Here is a 27,808-nt window from a genome sequence, read left to right on the forward strand (position 1 = left end):
GTACTAGCCTAGACGAGCATGGGTTATTCGTTGATTGTGAATTTGTTAATTTTAGGTCTCAGAAGGGTGCTCGCGAGCGCCCCCTATGCGCCCTAGATGTGCACTTTTGCTGAGCCCACAGTGGTGCGAGCTCCGCGTGTCTCCGATGCTCTGATGTCTAGTTTCTGCGTTGAGTTTAGTTTTTATTCTTACTTTGTTTGTTTAGTCACCTAAAGCAGTTTAAAGCACAACTTCTCTGAGACTCACCTGAGAATGTGATGACGCTTTGTGTCACTAGAGGGAGTACAAAGACTCACTTTAACCAGGTGTCTAGAATCGAAAGTAAAAGAGGCGGTAGTAGGAAGAGACGCCAATTCGAGTCTTTAAAATAAACACTGGTTGTTTAAATGGAGCATAATTTCTGGTAAGTTTTCTTTATGAAACCATGTAGGTATATAAAATAAGCTGCTGTTTCTGCTCTCCTTTTAATTGAATTTCAAAGTCGGATCATTTCATTTCAACAGTTTAATGTGACAATGTCTGACCAAAGCGGCAGAAAACGTCGACGATTTTAGTTCTGAAGCTTGTTCATACGTTGAAAGTGGATGGGGTTTTTAAGTTAAAAAAAATAATAACATATATTCACCATGAAAGCATTATAAAAGTAGTCCATACGAGTCGTGCAAATAGATATGTAAATAAAGTGAAGTTTACGACATTATTCTCGCCTTTAAAATCTATCTTGACAGCCATTGCCTTTATTCATTTCCTAGGTAAGACAGTTTTGACTATTCTGCTACAGAGGAAAATCATTATAAGGCTTTGAAAGAAAGTAAATTATGGGCGACCTATTCCTTTCAGACACAGACTTTGAGTTTGAACAATGTTGTTGTTGTTGTTGTTTTTAATATAATAATAACTTAATTGTAGATGAATGACCATGTGAATTGTGAACAATTATAATCAATCTGTCTTTATTGTCAGTCTAAAACTATATACTATGATTGCTGAGAGAGCTCAACGCGCTGCATATGAAGAAAACACAAGCAAATAGAAAAAAAACACCAGCAAAATATAGCTGCAAGCAGCAATTCGGGGCCAAGCCCCAGAAGGGGCAGTAGCGCAATACGGAGCAGGTAGAGCAAAAACAGCAGAAATTGAATGTACATGCAAAACAGCTGGTTCAGAAGGACAGGTGGAAATGAAATGAAAATCAATAGAAGTTCAGATGAGAATGAACACAGAATGAACTAAAAACACTTGTATCTAATTCAAGAGGAATAAAGATTAGTACAATGCTTATTTGGATAAAAAAGGAATCAAAATGACTCATTACACACAATTGCATAATGACCACCCAACACGGGATTCGAACCCACAACCTCCAGGTCCAGTGTCCATTGCGCATGTCATTGCACCACTGTGCAGGTGACTGTTGACACAACTGCCGAAGTTCACTAGTTTATGTGAAAATAGACTCAAAAAGAAGAATTTTTATGAAACTGCACTGAATGTTATATTTAATAACTTTACTTTAGATCATTCTGCAGCTCATCATGCTGTAGCGCAATACAGAGCAGGAAGAAGAAAAACAGCAGAAAATGAACAAACATGAAACACCTGGTTCAGAATTATGGGCGAGAATGAACTCAGAAAGTACAGAAGCTTAGATGAAAATGAACACAGCATGAAACAAAAAGCATTTATTTCTAATCTAGAGGCAATAAAGGAATCAAAACACACAATTTCATAAAACCACTCCACCCGAGATTCGAACCCACTATCTTTAGGTACAGGGCTCGTCAGGTACCTGGCTTTACACATTGAGCTACATTATGACACATGTTCAACATGTTGTGGAAGAGAACTTTTAGTGTAACAAAGAATTTACAAAAAAAGCATTTCTTAGCATGCTAACCATATTAGCATGCCAAGCTAACTTAATGCTAATGAAGCTCATGGTTAACTTGATAGCTGAAGAGCCACATTAAAAAGAATGACAACTGGTTAGCATGCTAAGCAATTAGCATGCTAAGCTAACTAGCATAAGATAACAATCACAAGGAAGGTCACATTCAGAGACAAATATCTCGGGAACGGTAGCGAATATCAAAAAAACGTTCAGTCATTTCTATGCGGCTCGGTCCAAAGATCTTCTGAGCTGATTGTGGACAAAATAGGACAAAATTTGTGGGAGGAGTAGCGAAAAAACTGTTTTTCATTTATTTCAATATGGCAGACAGGTACATTTAAGGAAAATGACAAATGACACATCGTTGGAATTGGCATTAGCCAGGGAATAAAATGACATAAAGTATACACGTTTTGGAAAGTGTTTTCAAAAGTTATAAGCATTTTTGCAAAAAACATTATATCTGTGGAACAGTAGGTGGCGCTGTGTTGAAACTTCTCAGGTACCTTCGGGACCTACTAAACGTCATACATACTAATTTTTGTGAAGATATGTCAAATAGTTTAAAAGATATTGAAATTTATGACAAAATTCAAAATGGCGGACATGCTTTTCATCCGATGTTGACAAATTCAATATCCCCGGATTCGGCATGGCCCAAGGAATCCATAGACACCAAGATCTTGATTTTCTAATAAAGTGTTCAAAAGTTATTGGCCAAAATATCCATTTTACAGATCTCATGACCTGTAGGTGGCGTTGTTCCCAAATTCGGCAAGGAACCTCAGATCATGGTCTTGATCAAGTGTACGAATTTTTGTTTTGATCGCTCAAAGTTTGGCTGAGATACAGCCTCTATAGCAATTTTGGGTAAACCTCATTAACTTCGTGACATCATAACTTTTGAACAAAGATGAATAAAAAAAAATCTGCTCAGTCATTTCTGTGCGGCTCAGACCAAAGATCACCTGATCAAAGTCTGGACAAAATTGGACAAATTTTGAAGGAGGAGTATCGAAAAAACGGACTACTGTACTTTTCAAAATGGCCGCTACTGTAATGGGTGGAGACTTAATGTAAGAATTTGAATAGAATCAGCATGAAGAGACAAATCAGATGTACTAAATTGTATTTTTCTAGAGCAAATGGTTCAAAAGTTATAACCTTTAGAATGTTGAATTTTTGAACTGGTGGTGGCGCTATAGAGTTGGTCCTTGAGACTCCAAAATTGGTCAGATTTCTAGACATGACCATCACTACAAGTGTGCCAAATTTCATCATTTTCTCATGTTCCGTTGATAGGGCTGCCATAGACTCCCATTCGGGAGGAAGAATAATAATAATAAAAGGGAAAACGTACAATTACAATAGGGGCTACAGCCCCTTTGGGGCTTGGCCCCTAATAATAAAAGGGAAAACGTACAATTACAATAGGGGCTACAGCCCCTTTGGGGCTTGGCCCCTAATGAAAATCAATAGAAGTTCAGAGAATGAACACGGAATGAACTAAAATACTTGTATCTCATTGAAGAGGAATAAAGATTAGCACAATCCTTATTTGGATAAAAAAGGTATCAAAATGACTCATTACACACAATTGTATAAAGGAACCCCACACAAGATTTGAATCCACGACCTCCGGGTCCAAGGTCCATTTCTCATCTCATTGCACCACTGTGCAAGTGAATGTTTCCACACCTGCCAAAGTTTATTAGTTCATGTGAAAATGAACTCAAAATGAAGAATTCTTATAAAGCTGCACTTTAGATCATTCTGCAGCTCATCATGCTGTAGTGCAATACAGAGCAGGAAGAGGAAAAACAGCAGAAAATGAACAAACATGAAACAGCTGGTTCAGAATTACGGGCAAGAATGAACTCAGAATGTACATAAGCTTAGATGAAAATGAACACAGCATGAAACAAAAAGCATTTATTTCTAATCCAAGAGGCAGTAAAGGAATCAAAACACACTATTTTATAAAACCGCTCCACCTGGGATTCGAACCCACTAACTTCGGATACAGGGCTCTTCAGATAACTGGCTTTACACATTGAGCTACTTGAGGATGCACATTCAACAGACTGTGGAAGAAACCCTTTTAGTCTAACAAAGAATTCACAAAAAAGCATTACTTAGCATGCTAACCATATTAGCATGCTAAGCTAACTTAATGCTAATGAAGCTCATGGTTAACTTGATAACTGAAGAGCCACATTAAAGAGAATGACAACTGGTTAGCATGCTAAGCAATTAGCATGCTAAGCTAACTAGCATAAGACAACAAACACAAGCAAGGTCACATTCAGAGATGAATATCTTGGGAATGGTAGCGAATATCAAAAATCCATTCAGTCATTTCTGTGCGGCTCGGTCCAAAGATCACCTGAGCTGATTTTGGACAAAATTGGACAAAAATTGTAGGAGGAGTAGCGAAAAAACTGTTTTCCATTTATTTCAATATGGCGGACAGGTACATTTAAGGAAAATGACAAATGACACATCGTCGGAATCGGCATAAGCCAGGGAATAAAATGACATAAAGCACACACATTTTGGAAAGTGTTTTCAAAAGTTATAAGTGGTTTTGCAATAATCATTACATCTGTGGAACAGTAGGTGGCGCTGTGTTGAAACTTCTCAGGTACCTTCAGGACCTTCTAAAGGTCATACATACCAATTTGTGTGAAGATATGTCAAATTGTTTAAAAGTTATTGCAATTTATGACAAAATTCAAAATGGCGGACACGTGGTTCATCCGATGTTGACGAATTCGATATCCTCGGATTCGGCATGGCACAGGGAATCCATAGACACCAAGATCTTGATTTTCTAATAAAGTGTTCAAAAGTTATTGGCCAAAATAGCCATTTTTCAGATCTCATGACCTGTAGGTGGCGCTGTTCCCAAATTTGGCATGGAACCTCAGATCATGGTCTTGATCAAGTGTACCAATTTTAGTTTTGATTGCTCAAAGTTTGGCCGAGATACAGCCTCTATAGCAATTTTGGGTCAACCTCGTTAACTTCGTGACATCATAACTTTTGAACAAAGATGAATAAAAAAAATCTGTTCAGTCATTTCTGTGCGGCTCAGACCAAAGATCACCTGATCAAAGTTTGGACAAAATTGGACAAATTTTGAAGGAGGAGTAGCGAAAAAACGGAATACTGTACTTTTCAAAATGGCCACTACTGTACTGGGTGGAGACTTAATGTAAGATATTGAATGTGATCAGTATGAAGAGAGGAATCAGTTGTATTGACATTCATTTTTCTGGAACAAAGGGTTCAAAAGTTATAACCTTTACAAAAGTGAATATTTGAACTGGTGGTGGCGCTATAGACTTAGTCCTAGATACTCCAAAGTTGGTCAAATTACTTTTAATTACTATCACTACAAGCATGCCAAATTTGATAATTTTCCTTCTTATGGTTCATTGATTACCATACAGGGGGAAGAAGAATAACTACGAATTTGGACATAAAGGAATTGCATGTGATAGCTTCAGATTAGACCAGTTTTAGGCAGAATGCCTAGAACAGACACAAGTTCTGCATCTTTTCCTGCCACAGTACCTCATGCGGTCTGGGCATGTGTCACACTGAGTTTCGAACCCACGATGCAGAGCATTCGGGATCCGTGGCGTAACACATTGAGCTAATCAGCCATGCAAGTTCATCAGTATGCTAAGCAGAGGTTTCAGTGTGAGAAAGAGTTCACAAAAAAAAGCTTCATAGCATGTTAACCATATTAGTATGCAAAGTTATTTAATGCCAACTAAGTTTTGGTTAACCTGTTGACTGAAGACCACATTAGAAAGAATAGCAATAGTTTAGCATGCTAAGCAATTACTGTGCTAAGCTAACTAGTATAAGACAACAAACACAAGCAAGGTCACATTCAGAGATGAATATCTTGGGAATGGTAGCGAATATCAAAAATCCGTTCAGTCATTTCTGTGCGGCTCGGTCCAAAGATCATCTGAGCTGATTTTGGACAAAATTGACCAAAATTTGTGGGAGGAGTAGCGAAAAAACTGTTTTTGATTTAATTCAATATGGCAGACAGGTACATTTAAGGAAAATGACAAATGACACATCGTCGGAATCGGCATAAGCCAGGGAATAAAATGACATAAAGCATACACATTTTGGAAAGTGTTTTCAAAAGTTATAAGTGGTTTTGCAATAATCATTACATCTGTGGAACAGTAGGTGGCGCTGTGTTGAAACTTCTCAGGTACCTTCAGGACCTTCTAAAGGTCATACGTACCAATTTGTGTGAAGATATGTCAAATTGTTTAAAAGTTATTGCAATTTATGACAAAATTCAAAATGGCGGACACGTGGTTCATCCGATGTTGACGAATTCGATATCCTCGGATTCGGCATGGCACAGGGAATCTTGATTTTCTAATAAAGTGTTCAAAAGTTATTGGCCAAAATAGCCATTTTTCAGATCTCATGACCTGTAGGTGGCGCTGTTCCCAAATTTGGCATGGAACCTCAGATCATGGTCTTGATCAAGTGTACCAATTTTAGTTTCGATTGCTCAAAGTTTGGCCGAGATACAGCCTCTATAGCAATTTTGGGTCAACCTCGTTAACTTCGTGACATCATAACTTTTGAACAAAGATGAATAAAAAAAATCTGTTCAGTCATTTCTGTGCGGCTCAGACCAAAGATCACCTGATCAAAGTTTGGACAAAATTGGACAAATTTTGAAGGAGGAGAAGCGAAAAAAACAAATACTGTACTTTTCAAAATGGCCGCTACTGTAATGGGTGGAGACTTAATGTAAGAAGTTGAATAGCATCAGCATGAAGAGACGAATCAGATGAACTAAATTTAATTTTTCTATGACAAACAGTTCAAATGTTAAAACCGTTAGAATGTTGAAATTTTGAACTGGTGGTGACGCTATAGAGTTGGTTCTAGAGACTCCAAATTTGGTCCAATCACTATTCATGAGCATCTCTACAACTGTGCCAAATTTCATCATTTTCTCATGTTCCGTTGATAGGGCTGCCATAGACTCCCATTCGGGAGGAAGAATAATAATAATAAAAGGGAAAACGTACAATTACAATAGGGGCTACAGCCCCTTCGGGGCTTGGCCCCTAATAAAGAAAACGTTTTCATCAGTTTGACAACACATGTGCTGCAAAAGTTCACAACACACCCAAATACAGAAACATGCTCCAAATAGGCCTGCTCACAATGCACATACGATCAGGATGTTTAAATAAACAAAAAAACTCACTTTTCAGGTGCACACCACTAGGAGTAAACATTGAACAATAAGTGGTCCCGCCTAGGTTCTTCATTTGTAGGTGTTCCCTTAAAACAATTTCGCCAGAACCGGAGCCAGGACAAACATTTTGGGGGGCTTGCGTGAAAAAAAATATTATTAAAATATTAAAATGAAAATATTAATTTAATTCTAAAAGTAGCCAAATAATCATAATCATCATCATCATCATCATTCAGAGGGCTTGAGATCGCCGGGGCTGGTATGTGCTATTTGCAGCACGTTTCTGTATTTGGTTGTGTTGTGAACTTTTGCAGCACGTGTTGTCAAATTGATGAAGACGTTATCTTTATTTGCTGGTGTTTTTTCTATTTGCATGTGTTTTCTTCATTTGCAGCGCGTTGAGCTCTCTCAGCCACCGTAATATTCAAATGTCAAAACAATGTAAATTTATCCACTGCTAATTTTAGCTGAAAAATTCAGGTTAGGTTTCAGCATATTGATTTCAGTTTAACATTGGATGTGCCCTATAGTCTTACATAGTCAGAACTTTGAGAAAATACTGATTTGTGAGAGGTTTCTTTACAAAGTTTTTGCCTCAAAGTTGCTAAAATTTTTCATTGTCTCTTTATTTTGATGGTCCCCTTTAGGCATTCTGTTGAATATAAGTAACATTGCACCAACATGTCAACTAACTCTCACTAGAGTATTAGATTATAAGTAGACTGACTGTCTGCTTAATATCTGCTAACTATTTATTTTGATGATCCCCAACTGACATTATGCTGAGTATAAGTAACTTTGTAAGAGCATGCCAACTTGTTCTATTAATCCTTACCCCATATTCTACTAACCCTACCCCGGCTCCTAACAGTCTACCAATACTCAACTAATACTCTATTGAGAGTCTCCTGTTTTGCCCTCTAATGCTGCGTTCGAGACGAGGTTGGACGTTGGAATATCCCAAATTAAATGTCCCACTTCATCCCTCAGTGTGTTCCAGTCACTCACACGTCACGTTCACATGTTGACTATGTGATGTTGCCACAACACAACGAGTGCATATCGTGGTTTTGTGTCAGTTATGGCAAAAACAGAATAAAAGCAACATAATTGCTTCCAAAACAACTGATGAAAAGCTGAAATGTAGATATCATTACATAAACTTCATGTCTAATGTTAAAGGAACACTCCACTCCACTCCCCTAGTTGAGTTTTACCGTTTTCGAATCCATTCAGCCGATCTCCAGGTCTGGCGGTACCACTTTTAGCATAGCTTAGCATAGTTCATTGAATCTGATTAGACCGTTAGCATCTCGCTCAAAAATGACCAAAGAGTTTTGAAATTTTTCCTATTTAAAACTTGACTCTTCTGTAGTTACATCGTGTACTAAGACTGACGGAAAATGAAAAGTTGTGATTTTCTAGGCCGATATGGCTAGGAACTATACTCTCATTCTGGCGTAATAATCAAGGAACTTTGCTGGCGTACCATGAGTGCAGCAGGCGCAATGATATTATGCAGCGCCTGTGACCCCCTGCTTGCACAGGTAGTGTGCCTTGCAACCATGGAGACATTTGTGAGAGACACTGTGTAATATCATTGCTCCTCTGTGCACATTTAGTCCACAAATGACACATAGTGAAGGACAGGCATATCATGTGACATTCCAGGAACTAACAGAGGCTTCCAGAGATCACTAAAACCATGGATATAACATGCAGATCAACACATTTGAAAGTAATAGATAAACCACATATCGTCACAATCGTGTATTTGTGTTCTTCACGCCATGTCGGGTATTCATAAAAATAGATTATATTTATAATGCAATGCTAATCGAGATACATTTTCTCATTGTGCAGAATAGCATAAAATAATATATTTTCTGTCTGATTTTTGATCTGAAGCCAAATCACATCACAGAAGGTTATTTAAAACACTCAACTTGATAACATGCTAACGAGCCCAGAGATGCACCTGTTCTGAGCAAATGTAATGCAAATAAATCATTTTGAATTGTAAAGCTCACTGATTTTTTTTTTCTTTTTTTCAAGAAGGACATTGGATATAGAGAAGTTTGGTGAAAGAAATGAAGGATTAAATCTTTTTGAATAGAAAATCATCAGTAATTATAATAGAGACAAAAGAAAAGAATAATTAAAGCCATAAGCAGGCTGGAGAGGTGTGAATGTGTGTTCAGGGGAGACTGAAACTGAATGGGGCAGTTAGCACCATATAACAATCAAGACAATACACTTGAATAGATGCTTAGATGATGACAATAAACATCAGTTAGAATTTCAGAGTCTTTTCAAAATAAAATCACATGACATGGTGTTGAAAAACATTTAATAAAACTCTGCTTTCAAATGAGACCTTACTTATGCTTTTAGTGCAAAGGGTTCATGAACTGTATCTGTTTTAGTTTGAGTATGTAATTTCTTGGGATTTTCCAAAAGCGGGTTTGCTGGCTAACAGGTTAATGTATTTAAGCCCTTTGTTTGATTCACCCCTTGCCAGTTCTTGTTTTGATTCTGTCCATGGTTAGCTTGACATGTTAAACTGTTATGATGTAGTTTAGTACCCTTGATTCTTTGTTTTTCTAGTTAGCTATATTAGGTCTATTTTATTTTATTATTTTTTATTTTATTTTTGGTTTGGTCTTAATTAAACTTCTGCTATTTATTCGAAGTTGAATTAATGTCAGATAATTATAGTTTATTTGCATGGACATGGAAAGCCGTTCATTTTTATTTTTTATCATATTTACATTACACTTTGTAATTGACCTACACTTCATGCATGCGGTTTGGTCAGTAAGTATGCTTTCTCCACAATGTAATTTCTCAGCGAATTGCTGTAAATAACTTAAAATAAATAATTTTGCTCAAGAGCATGATCTACATGCTGCATTCCATTTGTCCTCGGAAGTGGGAAATTCCTAGATCCCAGTTGGAACTATTACCTGGAACATTCCCTCAAGTCAAAGTTGCGACTGGGAAACTCGGGGGAAGTGCAACAAACTTGACCTTCACTTTCTAAATCACAGGACAGGGCAGTTTGTAGGCATAGGCAAAATCACTTTCCAGAACCTATCACTAATATTTGTAAACTGCCTTGGATGAAAGCATCTGTTAAATGAATAATTGTAAATGTAAAACTGTAGTGAATTCAAGCTATACAGTAAATATGTGTAAAATTGTCTTTTGTCAGCATCAGCAAAAGGAAGAGACAGAGACCAGAGTCTCCAGAGCTCAGTGGCGTGTCTGTGAAGAGTGACGGATCTATGATGCAACACCCTGAATTCAGTGATGGACCCACGACCTCTGACCCTGAGTTTGTATAAACATTAACTTGCTAATTTATTGTAGTGCATCTCAGAGGAATAATTTAAGAAAATGCATAAAATAACACTAAATGTACTACAAAATATGAAACATGCTTTGGAAAGGGGTGCAGCTTGAGCTAAAATCATCCCAGCTAACAAATTTTTGTTCTAAGTACATTTTCCAAACATTCTTTTTTGGTTATGGAAACGTTAAAACGTCCAGGTTTCTTAATATTAGAGGAATGTTTTTTTTAAAAGGTTAGTATGATGTTCTTGAAACATTCTTTCAATTTCATTTTTATTAAAAACTCAACATTCTAGGAACGTCATTTAATGGTTAGTATGATGTTTCTGAAACATTGTGTCAAACAGTCAAACATATATAAAATATATACAGACTTCCGCGTACGCACGTGAAACTTTCGCATAATTTACAAATCGTGCAGTTTCACAATGTCAACAAAAGGGGGCAGTACTAGATTTTAGGCCAGAGAATCGTGCCAAAAGCAGAACGAAACAGTGCTACTTGTGCGCACTGCTCGACTCACAAGCCCACAAATGTGTTTACTTGCTGAGTGTCTCGATCACATGAACAGTAAAAAGCCAGTGAGAAGTGTTCGAGTTCGGCGTAGAGGTCTCAGGTACAAGCTGCAGATCTCTCTGTGATTTAATTCAATTTAAAGCCAGTTGAAACAGCGCTGACTTAATCAACAACACTAACGAAATCAGGAAAAACATTTAGCCGATCCAGTTAGAAAATTTTAAAAAACCAACAATTCAACAACATTTATCATGGATTTACAGTGGTAACACTAACTTATACCGTGGTATTTTGTCAGAAATGTAAGATAATATCTCATTTTTCTCACACAGACATCAACACTCACCATACAAATCTCAACAATGGTGATAATAGTAAAATAATTCAGCTGCATAATTTTTTCATGCCACAATTCATACTGGGAGCCAAGAAGGAGTTTTGTATGCTGGCATTAAGCATGTCACCATTGTTGTTTCATGCTGATTGTTTGTTTATTTATTTTTTTTATTTCAGGGCTCGAAATTAACTTTTTTACTTGGTAGCCCTGGTGTTCCTAATTTCAAAAAGTTATAAGCACCAGTAAAAATTCAGGAGCACCACAACTATATTTACTATTGTAAATATAATTAATTTTGAAGCAGTATTCTCACTGGTGTTCTATCAGCTTTGACATTTAAATCTGCATTTTTGTGATATTTACCCCCAAGGCACTGATTTTTTTTTTATTTATTTTTTTATCTTTTATAAAGGGCATTTTTTCTCTAATCTCATTAAATGTGTGGTTCATCTTTCATTTAAAATTATTACATTTGTATTTGTTGTATATATGTTCTAATTTGTTTAATATAATTAATGTTGGAAAAAAAAATGATACTTTTAATGATATTTTTAAACATGAAACTAAACCACCAGTACATGGCGGCAAGCGACTGTCTGACCTCTGACCGTCTTAATGAGTGAGTAATTGAGTCATTCATTCAAACGATTTGTTCAAAAGTATGAATCATTCAAGAATGAGGCAATTGATTATGGATGGGTCATTGAATCTTTGACTTAACTGATTAGTTCAAAATGCTGAATCATTCAGTAATGAAAACATGATTGTCTTCTCATAAAATGCACTATGGTTCTGCTGTGATCTTTGTTTGGAACTATTTTCGCTGCTGATAGAGAACAAAAACAGATAATATTGCATCTAAAATGTAAGTGGTGTAATTTTAACTACTTTTTACAGTTTATTGAACTGTTGTATGATTAATTTAAATACACTCTTCCCATAAATTTTGCGTCTGAAAGGGAAACTCCTACAAATGCATATGCAATAAGGTCAGCCACAAAAACAACCCAGTCCACTCCTTTTCAGCACTAATTTTGAACTGTGTGTCTTTAGTAAATCCTGACAGTTCTTTTTTAACACCAAAACAGGGTTTGCGCTTTCGCAAGCTGTTAGTAAATGTGGCCCTTGGTCATGTAATGTTACTTAACTGTATCATACTTTATAAATATAAAAACTCAAGTGTTATTGTCGAGCCCTGTGTAACAGTGTTCTTTCATCTTCTATCTTTTCTTTCTTATTATTCTTTGTAATTCTAAATATTTTGGATGCTTTATTGCAACATTTATACATGAAAGCAGTTCTTATGTTTAGTAAAACACTATAACTATAACTAGATAACTTGTTTGAATAGTTTTTTTTTTTGGATAAAAGGCCACCATGGTTCCAAATGCCATAACTTTTGATTGTTTTGAGACATCAACACAAAATTTTCGGTTCAGATGCAGTTGACATGGTTGTGCACAAGTTAAAAATTGAAAGTATGACCTTCTATATATGCATTCTTATAGTCATCATGTCAAGCATGAATAATAAACAAATGAATAAATTGCATCACTGTTTCTGGGGTTTTCTCAACAGTGATGTAACATAAGAATATCCAAGATCAATAGCTTGAGCTTCTGTTTACCACAACTGCTGTGTAAGTTTGTGACGGCCCAAGTGGTGGCCACACAAGAAGGGTAATGTGAACATATCGACACGCACACACACACACACACACGTACACATGTTTACATGGATATTCATTTAAGGTTAATCTTTATTTAAACTTATTTTGTCATTCACATTCATTTTGGTTTCAATATGTTTGCTTTAATAATTACACAAGACGAACAATATTCATTAATTATTTTTTTGGTTTGCATATATTATATTTATTACACATCTTTTATATACGTTGTTAATTATTTGGGGTTGACACAAATTAGTTACATTGTATCTGTTTCTTATATTTGTTTCTATTTTTTGAGTTTAAGTTTACCGTTGACGGGTGGCAATCTCGTCAGGGTCTGCTACAGCCGCATCCTGGTGTCACAAAAATTGGTGTCTGGCCAGAACAGGGCATTTAAACACTATTGGTTCCACCCAGACTTTCCATTTGCTGAAGTTGCCCGGGGGAGAAGGAAATGTTGTTGTCTTTTGTTAGTTGATTTATGTAGTTGTACATTTGTGGTATTTGATTGCATTTTTCTTTATTTTGATTTGATATATTTCTTTGTATGATTCTGTTTTGATTTATTTATTTAAATGTTAAGTCTCATTTGTTTCCCTCTTAATTTGTAATGGGCCCATCCTTTCCTTTATAAGTTGTTGCTTTGTTCATTAGATGAAGTCAACTTTAGTTTGTTACGTTCATTGTCTGAATAGTTTGACTTTATTTTCTTTTTGTTTTGTTGTTTTCTTTATTATTATTTTGTTGTATGAGTTGTAAAGTTGATTTTTTTCCCCTTGGGTTCCAATAAAAACCCATGTTTATAGTAAGTAGACGGTGTTCCTTGTCTTTGGCTCCTCGGTGCCTCACAAAGTTAATGAATGTTTATATGTGAATATAACCCTGAATTCAATCTGTTCATCATATAAAGTGATTGTGTCTCTTCAGAAAATTTGGACTTAACTGCTCGATAAATATGGGTTAGTTTTTCAATCTCTTTATAAACTTTTAAGCATCAATGTGTCAGTTGCATAGTTGTCTGTGGAGGGACAGAAAGCTCTCAGATTTTATCAAAAAGGTCTTCATTTGTGTTCCAAAGATGAATGAAAGTATTATGGGTTTGAAACAACATGAGGGTGAGTAATTTAAAAAAAAAATGTAAATGTTTAGTTCTAACTCTTGCAAAAAAATTACACAAATTTAAGACAACACTTAGGATCAATACATATGGGAAAAGCTACAAAACTTTCCCACGTTCAAAGGATGTTCCTTTAAGAAAGCAAACTCATCCTTATATCATTTGAAGTTAGCTGTCATTCTGATGTTTGAAGGATGTTCCAAGAATGTTGTTCTACATTTTTTTTCCCCACCATTGAGGAAATTTAAAAAACCTTCTTCAAACTATGTATAAATAAAAAATTTTACTAACATTTTTGAGACCAGATAACATTAAAATAAACTTGCTATTAACATTACTGGATGAACATTTATTCAAAACTTTAAAAAAAAACTTGCCAGAACATTAGACAAAGTTATAAGAATGTTTCCTGTTAGCTGGGATATCCTGTAATTAATATGTTTTTGATGGTCTCCAACAGTCATTATCATTTTACTATTTTTAATTTTTATTTATTTTTTTTTGGCAGGGGGAAGAAACATGAGCTGATCAGATCTGTGCCGTTCTCTACATCTCACTATCAGAATCACATAAGGCCGGACCAAACTGAAGCAGTCCTGCAGACACACTCACTAGAGATTGGAAACCTGCAGAGAGTCAAAGACAAGCACAAAAGAAGCATGAAGAAGAAATATGAGGGATTATTTGAGGGAAACAAACTTCAAGAGAATCAAACCCCCCTGAATATGATCTACACACAGCTCTACATCATAGAGGGAGAGAGAGAAGGAGTGAATGAAGAACATGAGGTTTTACAGATGGAGAAAACAGCCAGAACACAACACTCACAAGGCACTATAATCTACTGCAATGACATCTTTAAAGCCTCACCTGAACCAGAATGTGAGGAGAAAGACCAAATCAAGACTGTTCTCACTAAAGGCATCGCTGGCATTGGAAAAACTGTCTCTGTGCAGAAATTCATTCTGGACTGGGCCGAGGGAAAAGCCAATCAGGATGTAGATTTCATGTTTGTGCTTCCATTTCGAGAGCTGAACTTGATCCGAGATCATCTGTACAGTCTTCACAGTCTTCTGCTGGACTTTCATCCTGAACTGCAAGATCTGGACTCAAATATTTATGAGGAATGTAAAATTTTGTTCATCTTTGATGGTCTGGATGAAAGCAGAATGACACTGGTGTTTTCAGACACTCAGAAAGTTTCTGATGTGACTGAGACTTCATCAGTGGGTATGCTGATGTCAAACCTCATTAAAGGAGAGCTGCTTCCCTCTGCTCACATCTGGATCACCTCCAGACCAGCAGCAGCCAATCAGATTCCTTCCAAATACATCAACCATCTGACAGAAATTCAGGGATTCAATGAGCCTCAGAAGGAGGAATATTTCAGGAAGAGAATCAGTGATGAGCATCAAGCCAGCAGAATCATCTCACACATCAGAAGAGCAAGAAGCCTCCACATCATGTGCCACATACCTGTCTTTTGCTGGATCTCATCCACTGTGCTTCAAAAGCTCCTAAAAGAAGATCTTAGTGGAGAAATCCCTCAAACTCTGACTGAAATTTACATCCACTTCCTTTTGATTCAGATCAACATGAGGAATCAGAAGTATAAAGAGGGAGATTCAGAGAAACTCCTGCAGTCCAACAGAGACATGATTGTGAAACTTGCTGAAGTGGCTTTCAAACAGCTGATGAAGGGCAATGTGATGTTCTATGAGGAGGACCTGAGAGAGAGCGGCATAGACGTCACTGATGACTCACTGTATTTTGGGACGTATACTGAGATCTTGAAGGAGGAATCTGTTATTCATCAGAGGAAAGTTTACAGCTTTGTTCATCTGAGCATTCAGGAGTTTCTCGCTGCCTTCTACCTGTTTTACCTCGATGTAATAAAAAATGTTGACACTCTTAAGTTTTTTGATGTCATTTATAGCGTTCTAAAAAATGCAGTAGACAAAGCTTTAGAGAGTAAGAATGGGCATCTGGATCTGTTCCTGCGATTCCTGCTGGGTGTCTCACTGGAGTCCAATCAGAGACTCTTACGGGATCTACTGACACACACAGAGAACAGCTCAGAGAGCATCAGGAGAACCACACAATACATTAAAGAGAGGATCAAAGATGGACATGGACTCTCCACTGAAAGATCCATCAATCTGTTCCTCTGTCTGCTGGAAATGAAAGACCAGACCCTGTCCAGAGAGATTCAGGAGTTTGTGAAATCAGAGAAGAAACTCTCTCCTGCTCACTGTTCAATAATCGCCTACATGCTTCAGATGTCAGAGGAGGAGGTGGATGAGCTGGACCTCAAGAAATACAACACATCAGATGAGGGAAGAAGAAGACTGATACCAGCTGTTATCGACTACACAAAAGCTTTGTGAGTGTAACAATGAAGAAAATGTTTCAGCAGAGCAGGATTATCCTCTCTCTGAGGTTAATTAAAATTTATGATGTTCACAAGAATTAAAGTCATATTGAATTTTGAAATGTATTTATTTGAAAAAAAAAAAAGAAAAGTTCAGTTCATAAGGTTCAGAATTTATTTACTTTTTTTCCAGTCTTTCTGGCTGTAATCTCACTGCTCATTGTTGTGAGAGTTTGTCATCAGCTCTACAATCATCAAACTGTGTCCTGAGAGAGCTGGACCTGAGTAACAATGACCTGCAGGATTCAGGAGTGAAGCTGCTCTCTGATGGACTGAAGGGAAACTGTCAGCTGGAGATACTGAGGTTTGTGATCAGTGGCACATTCTCTCTGTAGTGTGGATTATATAAACACTCAGTAGTGTTCATCAATTCATCTGGTGTAACTCATGTGGAGCCTCGATGGGCTGAAAACTGGCTGTAACCCAGATGGGCCCCACATGGCTGTGCTGGCTGGGTGGAAAGTGCCTCAAAGTTCATATACAAACTTTTTGGCCATGACCAACGTGTGTTTACAGAGACAAGAGTGATAATTTAGAAAGTCTATTTCCAATTACATTTTTCAGGTAATAGGGACATTATCTGTGTGCCATATCACTTATAATATTTTTATCCAGAGCAAAAATGTGGCTTAGAGTTGACAGTGCATGAGGAAGTAGCATGAAACCTATTTTCTGTTGTCTGTAAACATAAATAGCAGGTTCAATCTGTGTTAAAGATCTCAGAACGGTTTAGTAAAATTATTTCCCTTTCAGTTGGTCACATTTGACATATGTCAGAAGTGAACTGACGAATCGGGTTATCGTATGAGAGCCTTATGACCTTCGAGTGTCTACTAAATGAGCCAATGAACATTGGTATGGGAGATTTGCTTGTCGCACTCTGCCCCTCAGCGCGGGTATAAATACAGAAGCGCATGCAAGAGCACTCTTTTTTTCGCTTCGGAGCCGAGCAGTTTGTTCGTTCTAATGCTACAAGATCTCCTGTTTGTGCCTACTAAAACAGATTCTTTTAGAGAGCAAGAACTCTTCTGTTTTGGTGTGACAGCATGCTGCAGCGGCGAGCTCATGAGCTCTTATCTCCTGTTTTCACAGCAAATCCGTCCAGGATGGTTAAGAGTGCACATGCAGTTGCGCTGCTGCTGTTTCGTGTGTGCTTCAGCACAATAAAAGAGTATTTCCATTCCTCTTAAAGAGCAGCGGACGTGACACTACCTCAATTTCTGGTGTCCCTGACTCCAGCTGATGGTCACAATTGCAGCATCTCATGTTTGAACCTTCAACACGCTAAAGCAGCTCTTGTGGATAGTTCATGTTCTCATTGTGGAATCTTGTCTATCGTGATGTTGAGGTCTAGACTTGCTTACCTTGGTCCTCTCCTCCTTCTCTGGTGGCCATCAGTGAAGTGCTACTTCATCAAATAGACCAGGTTATGGTCAGGGCTTCCCCGCTGAGATAATCTCTGTTGGCCCCTCATTCCTCTAATACAGCGCAGCCAGTGGTGCTTCCAGAGCATAATACTGGTCCCTCACTTGAGCTACCAGCCATTTATTTTGGAGCTCTCGCTGATGATCAGATGTCGATCGTGGCATCGGAAGGTGAGCTCCAGTTGTCTGGAGATGAAGACTCGACTACTTTGCCTTTATCTGGGAGAGTGGCATTGCTCGAGCCTGTTCCCAGAATTGATGGCTATGCTTTCCCGGGCTGCTGAGAGGGTCAGACTCGAGTGGGAGTTAATTTTTAGTCCATCTGTTATGCTGAAATGTCTGTCTTGCAGATATGGAATAAAAATGAACTCCCACACCTTACTGCCAGATTCTGGAAGATAAATTCTTCAGTGGGACAAGAGGATGTGGTGCTGGTCCTTCAAGAGTCACTCTCAATCTCTCTGTCTATAAAGCCTATAAAAACCCTGTCTTCATGTATTTTACAACACTACAGCTTGTGTTTCTTATTAAGAGTGGGTAATTTTATTGGTTTCTTTAGCTAACCTAAGTCTATGATATCCTGACACCTTGCACTTCTGGAGACTCCAGGTAGGTTGCAGTTCTGGGAAATGGTGGTGCTGGAGATAAAGGGTTCCCGATGGAACCCTTAAACCCTCACACCTAATTCTTCACCTTAATTCTTAATTATTTTGCAGTTAACGTGTCTTTTCTTTTCCACCTGTTTTTGTATGACCCCACTGCCCCAATGAGCGTTTTGCTGTCCATTGGTCATGTTTTAACTTTGCAATTTCTTGTAATGCATTAGTATTACATTTTAGTATTATCTTTCTCATGAGCATTTAATTTTTTTGACTTTTCAGTTTTGGTTCATTTTGCCTGTAAAAGAAAACCTGCCTAATAATTATACACACCTGAATATGAGACGTTTTTCATTTCCAGCCTTCATGAACAATTATATATCAGAGTTTAAGTAGTGAACCTGCAAGCACCCTGTAGAGTTCCTCTGCCACCCCTTGTGGCCTCAGACATTGCTGAGTGTCTGTCACTAGGCCAAGCACTTGTGTACTTGTCACCTGTGCTAGGCTGGGTGCCACATGTTGCAACCACTACAGTGGTCCCACATGTGAATTCCATGGTAAGTCTCCATATGGTGAGTGTGTGTCTTTCCCTTGGCAGAGTCCGTCCTGTCATCCCTGCCAGATGTTGTCTCCCTCCTGTCATGGTTGGAGACATCCCAGGGCTATTCCATGTGTTGCAATGCCCCTTGGCCAGTTAATATGTGTATTTCCCACATGATATCTCCCTTCGGGTAGGATTTGGCCTCCGCAGTGCTCCCCAAGTCTTACTGAATGGGTCATGCGGAACAGCAGTAGACTTTCTCGGTGTAACGCTGTGCGCTGAAAGGGTCAGCAACTGTGGCGTTTTCAGGGATCTCAACTTGTCGGTTCACTTCTGACGTACGTCGAATGTGACCGACTGAAAGGGAACGTCTTGGTTATATACAGTGGGTACGGAAAGTATTTAGACCCCCTTAAATATTTCACTCTTTGTTATATTGCAGCCATTTGCTAAAATCATTTAAGTTCATTTTTTCCTCATTAATGTACACACAGCACCCCATATTGACAGAAAAACACAGAATTATTGACATTTTTGCAGATTTATTAAAAAAGAAAAACTGAAATATCACATGGTCCTAAGTATTCAGACCCTTTTCTCAATATTTAGTAGAAGCACCCTTTTGATCTAATACAGTCATGAGTCTTTTGGGGAAAGATGCAACAGGTTTTACACACCTGGATTTGGGGATCCTCTGCCATTCCTTCTTGCAGATCCTCTCCAGTTCTGTCAGGTTGGATGGTAAATTTTGGTGGACAGCCATTTTTAAGTCTCTCCAGAGATGCTCAATTGGGTTTAAGTCAGGGCTCTGGCTGGGCCATTCAAGAACAGTCACGGAGTTGTTGTGAAGCCACTCCTTCATTATTTTAGCTGTGTGCTTAGGGTCATTGTCTTGTTGGAAGGTAAACCTTCGGCCCAGTCTGAGGTCCTGAGCACTCTGGAGAAGGTTTTCGTCCAGGATATCCCTGTACTTGGCCGCATTCATCTTTCCCTCGATTGCAACCAGTCGTCCTGTCCCTGCAGCTGAAAAACACCCCCACAGCATGATGCTGCCACCACCATGCTTCACTGTTGGGACTGTAATGGACAGGTGATGAGCAGTGCCTGGTTTTCTCCACACATACCGCTTAGAATTAAGGCCAAAAAGTTCTATCTTGGTCTCATCAGACCAGAGAATCTTATTTCTCACTATCTTGGCAAACTCCATGCGGGCTTTCATGTGTCTTGCACTGAGGAGAGGCTTCCGTCGGACCACTCTGCCATAAAGCCCCGACTGGTGGAGGGCTGCAGTGATGGTTGACTTTCTACAACTTTCTCCATCTCCCGACTGCATCTCTGGAGCTCAGCCACAGTGATCTTTGGGTTCTTCTTTACCTCTCTCACCAAGGCTCTTCTCCCCGATAGCTCATTTTGGCCGAACAGCCAGCTCTAGGAAGGATTCTGGTCGTCCCAAACGTCTTCCATTTAAGGATTATGGAGGCCATTGTGCTCTTAGGAACCTTAAGTGCAGCAGAAATTTTTTTGTAACCATGGCCAGATCTGTGCTTTGCCACAATTCTGTCTCTGAGCTCAGGCAGTTCCTTTGGCCTCATGATTCTCATTTGCTCTGACATGCACTGTGAGCAGTAAGGTCTTATATAGACAGGTGTGTGGCTTTCCTAATCAAGTCCAATCAGTATAATCAAACACAGCTGGACTCAAATGAAGGTGTAGAACCATCTCAAGGATGATCAGAAGAAATTGACAGCACCTGAGTTAAATATATGAGTGTCACAGCAAAGGGTCTGAATATTTAGGACCATGTGATATTTCAGTTTTTCTTTTTTAATAAATCTGAAAAATGTCAACAATTCTGTGTTTTTCTGTCAATATGGGGTGCTGTGTATACATTAATGAGGAAAAAAATGAACTTTTAGCAAATGGCTGCAATATAACAAAGAGTGAAAAATTTAAGGGGGTCTGAATACTTTCCGTACCCACTGTATGTATCCCTTGTTCCCTGAAGGAGGGAATGGAGACATACATCCCATTGCCACAGTTCCTGTGCCGCCGCTGAGTGCATGCCACATGCTCGTGAGTGCATGCACGCACTTGTCTAAGTCTAAAACAGAGTGCACTTGCATGCGCTTCCTTATTTATACCCGCACTGCAGGGTGGAGTGCGACATGCAAATCTCACACACCGATGTTCATTGGCTCATTTAGTATACACTCAAAGGTGAAAGGGCTCTCATGCCAATTCGTCGGTTCGGTTCTGACGTATGTCTCCATTCCCTCCTTCAGGGAACAAGGGGTACATATGTAACTGAGACATTTTATTACAGTTTTGAAAATGTCTCTTCAGTTCAGCTATGTAGTTTAATGGTGTTATGTAGTTTAACAGTGTTGTTTTGGTGACCACCCATTGCTGAGCAGAAAAAAACTTCTAGATAGTCTTGAACTATTTGTAAATCAAAACTTGTATAGCGTGCACTTTGTGTTTCATTAATGATGAACGGACTGTACATTTCATATTCCACTACTTCGTAGGTAAAATTCACAAAAAATAATGGTAATTAGACCATTAGAAGTATTTTTGTCTATACATAATACACAAAATAAATCTATTTTCTCTCTACTTTCCTAAAGAAAATGTAATGATCTCTTACACATCTGTAGGTTGTCAGGTTGTATGGTGACAGAGGAAGGCTGTGATTATGTATCTTCAGCTCTGAGTTCAAACCCCTCACACCTGAGAGAGCTGGATCTGAGCTACAATCACCCAGGAGATTCTGGAGTCCAGCTGCTCAACAACAAACTGAAGGATCCAAACTGCTCACTACTTATACTCAAGTATGTCATACAAAATTTAACACTCTTCAACCCACTTCAAATAGAAGCTCAAATATGAACATGCAACATTTTTTTATATATACATTGAGGAAAAAATCATTAAGACAGATTTCAAAGACCCAAATTACAGTGGAAATTAAACTAGATGTTTTACCATGATCTGGTTCAATTTTGAGGATGATACACCCCAGACTGTTTTTTGTTAGCTTTTGTCAAAGTAAAAATTAAGGTGTCATTCCAAGAACACTTGGACACACCAAAATGATACATGATTACCAAATTATATGATTCCATAATTTAAAACATTTTCATTTTCATAATTGCAATAGCAATGTGTGTAAATAGTGCAACAGCAAAAACTGTGACATAATATTTTTTTGTATACAACATTTTTAAACAAATAATTCAAGGTGTGATACCTAACAGGACCACTCTGAGATGCCAAGAGACAATTTAGGGCTTAGCTGCATCCCCAAGGGGTGGGAGCTCCATAAGGGGGCAGGATTTACAAACTATTTTTCCTGTCTGAAAGTCTGTTTTGAGGGCTATGGGTTTTTTTCTATGGCCTCTGCCTTTCCATGTGGCTACATAGTTCAGGGCAATAAACTAAGCCTTATCAGATGGTGTCCATGGTAACTGAAGCCCTTGCCCAAGCTGGTCCATTGGGGGAGGGTTCCACAGACCACAGTTTTAACACCTGCCGGTGAAAAAAAAAATTATAATCAAATTACTAAGCAACCACTGATAGGAATAACACAAAACTGATATCATTTTAAAGCTTAGAAACTCAGCTTTTTAATCATTTTGTTCAGCTCTTAACGAGTGCTGAGTTATCACTCTAAAACGGAGTGTACCCACCGAGGGGGCCACCTAGCCATTAAAAAAAATATATTTTCCAAACTCCTGCTTATATAACAAAATAAGTGTCATTTGAAAGCTTAGAGTCTGAACTTTACAATGAATGTAGTCAATTTGATTAACTCCTAAGTACTGCTGAGTTATTTGCTGGAAAACAATTTAAAAAATCATAATTTATGAATTTTTTTATACTATGTACTCAAATGTGTCAAAAGCATCATACAGCTCAGATAATCATGTGTTATATGTCATTTGTAAGGTCTCAAGGAGTAGAATACAACAAGTATAATTGTTTAGGGCTTTGACTAAACTTGAACAAGTTTTTTTTTTTTTTTACGTGAAGAACAATTGGACATCATTATTTACAGCAGATTCTCATGATTAAAATGAGTCCAACATGAGCATAATCTAATTAGCCAATTACGAAATATTGCTCACACAATTATGACACATAAATCCCCACAGGTGCACAGATGCTAACTAAAATTAAAATGTAGTTGTTACTTGGCATTTATGCTTATATCTTCATGAAACATGCATAGATAGTACAAAACGGCACAACATTACTTACAGTGGGTTCTTCCAATTGAAATGAGTCCAAGATCAACATATTCCAATAAGCCGATCACGAGTTACTCAATGTGAAAGAACGATTTTAAAAATGCCCATCAGGGGGAGCAGGTGGATAAACAAAAAGGCTACCTTGGTTCAAATGCTGTAACTTTTGATTTCTTTATGGGATCACCACAAAATTCAATCTAGATACAGCTGACCAATTGAGGAACATCACCAAAAAAGAATTGTCATCCTACCTTATTTCCTCTCTGAGTTATTGCATGTCAAATCTGGGGCCGTATTCACAAAACATCTTAAGGCTAAAAGTAGCTCCTAAATTGCCGATTTAAGAGAAACTCTTAAAAATAATAGGTGTGTCAGTCCTAATTTAAGGAGTCCTAAATTTTTGCTCCAAGAGTATTTCACAAAGCATTTTAGTGCTAAAACTAGCTCCTAAATCTGTGAAACGCTAGGAGTAGTCAAGAGGACTCCTAAGTCACTATGACAAAATCACAAACAGTCCTAATCCACCCAAAGACACTGTCCACCATCAACACAATAGCGATAGAGCCTTAGGTGCTGAACCTTTTCCTCATAAATGTAATACATTTTGATTTACAGATTTGAATCTACGATGAGATGCCAAAAATAAATCTTTAACAAATAAATAAATATTGTCTGATTACATGTGGCAGTGGTTTTCACGAGTTCATATTTACAAATGATTGAATAGAGTAAAAAAAAAAAAAAACAGAAAGAATGTGCTAAGCGTATAGGCTATAGTAAGCTAAGCATATTTGGTGTGCTGTCCAAGGGGATCGAGCGCTCCGAGCTTGGAATTTAGCCCAAACCCAAAGTTCTCCCCATATCCCCAGCCAAGAGTGAGGAGCAAGGTGGCGGAGGGATACAGAAAACTGATGAAGTAACTATAGGCGAGTCGGCTCTTTGTCACTTGCATTTTGCATTCTCTTGAAATGCAGACATCCAAGAGGCAGGCAATTTTTATAAAAAAAAAAAAAAAACTTTATTTGAATAGGGCAACATTTGTGTTTTAAAACCTTTATTTTATAACCTTTATATATGATACCTCATTCTACAATGTTTCTATGATTAAATCGCTGACTCTTCCCCTATCAGCCAATCACTGTGTGTTTACTCCATAGCAACGAGCTCAACCCCGCCCTTACTCTTAGCTTAAGACTTCTCTCTATTCCTTAGTAAAAGTTTGTCTCAGCAGCTTTGTGAATAGGTTTTAAGAGAAAACTCTTAGCTAAGAACTTTTACTGCTATTTAGGAGAACTCTTAGTGGTAAGATAAAATGTTTTGTGAATACGGCCCCTGAAATGTATATCAAACTTTTATTTTTTTTGTCTTTATCAGCAGTTTCTCAGCATGAGAATGTCCAAATTTAATTTATTTTATTTTTTTATTTATTTAAAAATGTAAAAAGTTTTCTCTTCTAAACGATAACCTTTCCTTGCTAGAGATTTCAAGTTGAGTCATTATTTTTGTGCATGACATTTAGAAAACAAAAACATAAAAAATACCTACCTGTTCCAAATGCTGTATCTTTTGATTTCTTCATGCAATCACCACATAATTTGAGCCAGATACAGCTCACATATAGAGGAACATCACCGAAAAATAAGGATCCCACTACCTTATTGTCTTCATGAGATACTCTGAAAATACTCTCAGGGCTTAAGGGGTTAAAGATTATTTATTAAATATGACAAATAACTGTGTCTTTGTCTCAGTCATTACATCATTTACATTTTAAAGATCACCAGTCATTTTCCAAATCCTTTAATTTAGAGTGGCGAGCTGCAAAAATAGCTTATATTTCCAAAAACCTGCAGTAGTCCGACAAGGAAAAGTGCACACTCTAAGATGAAATCTGTGTGATGAAAATGTTTACCAGCTTAAACATAAAACATAACATAATATAATGTTTCTTGTGCAAAAACATAGCTTCTTAGTGCTTTTTAAAGTATTGTTTGATAAGTTGTCTTCAGAGGTCGAATCATAAGGTTTTCAGCTTTCAAATGGTTTATAGTTAATGAAGATGAACTGAATAATTGAGATAAAATAAAGCAATGAACTGCTGGATGTAAATTGTCTGTGATGTTTTATACCTAGGCATGAATACAACATCATTTCATTGTGTTATCCCTTCATACTTACCAGTTTGATGTGTGTGTGTTTGGGTTTCTATAGGCTGGGTCATGGAGGAGAGAGCAGAATTAAACCAGGACTGAAAAAATGTAAGTTTTAATAAACCCATCCACACATACAGTCAGTGTATAAAACACCAGATTACTTAACATGATATACATTTATATGTAAATAAAACCACGCAGAAAGAAAGAAAGAAAGAAAGAAAGAAAGAAAGAAAGGAGAGTAAATGACATGATCAATAGGATTTATCCGGGGTAGCTGCACTTTAAAAAAAAATATTCTCACTTATTTCACCATGTTATGAATAATCTTTTTTTTTTTCTCAACTACAGACAACTGTGATCTCACACTGGATAAAAATACAGCAGACTGTCGTCTCGCTCTGTCCGAGAAGAATCAAAAAGTGACCCGAGTGAAAGAGCGTCAGCCGTATCCCGATCATCCAGAGAGATTTGATTACTATGGTAACGTTTTATGTAAAGAGAGCCTGACTGGGCGCTGTTACTGGGAGGCTGAATGGAGTGGAGTGGCTGACATAGCAGTGGTATATAAAGGAATAAAGCGAAAAGGAAATAGTAATGAGTGTTTTCTTGGTTACAATGAAAAGTCCTGGACTGTTTACTGCACAAGTAGCAATTTCTCTGCACTACACAATAAAAAAAGTACTGACATACCAGCCCCTTCATCATCCAAAAGAGTGGGAGTGTATGTGGACGTGTCGGCCGGCACTCTGTCCTTCTACAGTGTCTCTGACACACACACACTAACACACTTACACACATTCAACACCACATTCACTGAACCCCTCTATGCTGGATTTGGGTTATATCCAGGCTCCTCTGTGTTTTTGCGTTAGATACACAGCTAAATAAAGAATTGAACTGATTTAGAAGTAGTTGCACAGATAAGTTTCAAAGGTAGTTAACAGCATAATACTAAAAGATTACATTGAAACTATGCCTCTGTAACCAACTGGTATACAATTAGAAATAAAGGGTCATAGTAAATTCCTGTATTGTATTGTACTGTTATCCTGGACTGTATCTATATTTTTTAGCCCTTTTGTACTCAAGTATAAAGCTCTGTCCCATACACAGAACTTTAGGTTAAGATTCTTTAAACACCAACATGCTACCATTGCTACTGTACAAATGTACTACAAGACTACCTTCAATAAATTCTTATCCCTACAAGAACTTTGGTCAAGCTTACTTTTTTTAATGTATTAGACTAAATCTAATACATTGGCAAGCCACCCAAACAGCTTCTCAGCCAAAAACAAGAACATCAAGTGCTATGAGATATTGATTTGTTAGCAGGATGATCCTTGGTATACTCAATATGCTATCATGTATAAAACTTTGTGTAGACTTTATCTTGTATGCATTTTATATATCTTTATCATATCTTTTTTATGTTACACTTAAAGGGATAGTTCATCTAAAAATGAAAATTACCCCATGATTTACTCACCCTCAAGCCATCCTAGGTGTATATGACCAGTGTTGGGGAAAGTTACTTTTAAAAGTAACACATTACAATATTGCGTTACTCCCTAAAAAAAGTAACTAATTGCGTTACTTCGTTACTTTTTATGAAAAGTAATGCGTTACATTACTTTTGCGTTACTTTTTCTCACTGGGGCTGGGCTTGTTTGTTTTTTAATAACAACAAAAAAGTCATATTTTTGGCAAAAAGGCCCTTTCACACCAAAAGTGAAATGAATAAGCCTCAATGTGACGAGCAGGGCGGGCGAGAGCCGTGAGGGAACGGCGCGAGGCCGGTGACGCGAGTGATAATGAGCGTCACCTGCGAGGCGTGCCGGCCTCGAGTCTCTCACGGCTCTCGCCCGCCCTGCTCGTCACACTCAAGCTGAAGGAAAAGCATATTTACACCTGTACAGTAGAGGGCGCAGCTCAAACAAACCTTTCTAATGTAAAGTATTTTTTGCTTATTAGTATGGTTGAATTAGGTATATTGAAGATCAGCAGCAAAGACATTGGTTAATAATTGAGATTAAATACATAAAGTATATTTGTGTAATTTAATATAGTTAATTATTACAGGTTTGCAAAAATTCTGAGATTGCATTTCACTGTTTTTATTCATTTTGAGGAATACTGAATGTTTTCGTGCAAGTGAGATGAGTAAATGCATGTTCACATTTAGTCTAAAACTACAATAACCCCCATGTTCACACAGCGCACACAACACCCTCTGCACTTTATTTCTCTCAGCATGGGGACA

The 27,808-nt window shown here is 37.7% G+C and overlaps 1 protein-coding gene across 1 annotated transcript; it reads left to right on the forward strand.

Annotated features, from left to right (window-relative positions):
* The first annotated feature begins 309 nt into the window (after positions 1–309).
* Positions 310–26,865, forward strand: LOC137031908 (NLR family CARD domain-containing protein 3-like). The gene is made up of 7 exons (XM_067403279.1): positions 310–403; positions 10,363–10,485; positions 14,653–16,527; positions 16,709–16,879; positions 21,797–21,970; positions 25,601–25,647; positions 25,894–26,865. Exons 1-7 carry the CDS (start codon positions 387–389, stop codon positions 26,415–26,417), a joined length of 2,931 nt encoding a protein of 976 aa, XP_067259380.1. The 5' UTR covers positions 310–386; the 3' UTR covers positions 26,418–26,865.
* Positions 26,866–27,808: the final 943 nt, after the last annotated feature.

Source organism: Chanodichthys erythropterus, chromosome 12, assembly GCF_024489055.1.
Source record: "Chanodichthys erythropterus isolate Z2021 chromosome 12, ASM2448905v1, whole genome shotgun sequence".
Lineage (NCBI taxonomy): Eukaryota > Metazoa > Chordata > Actinopteri > Cypriniformes > Xenocyprididae > Chanodichthys > Chanodichthys erythropterus.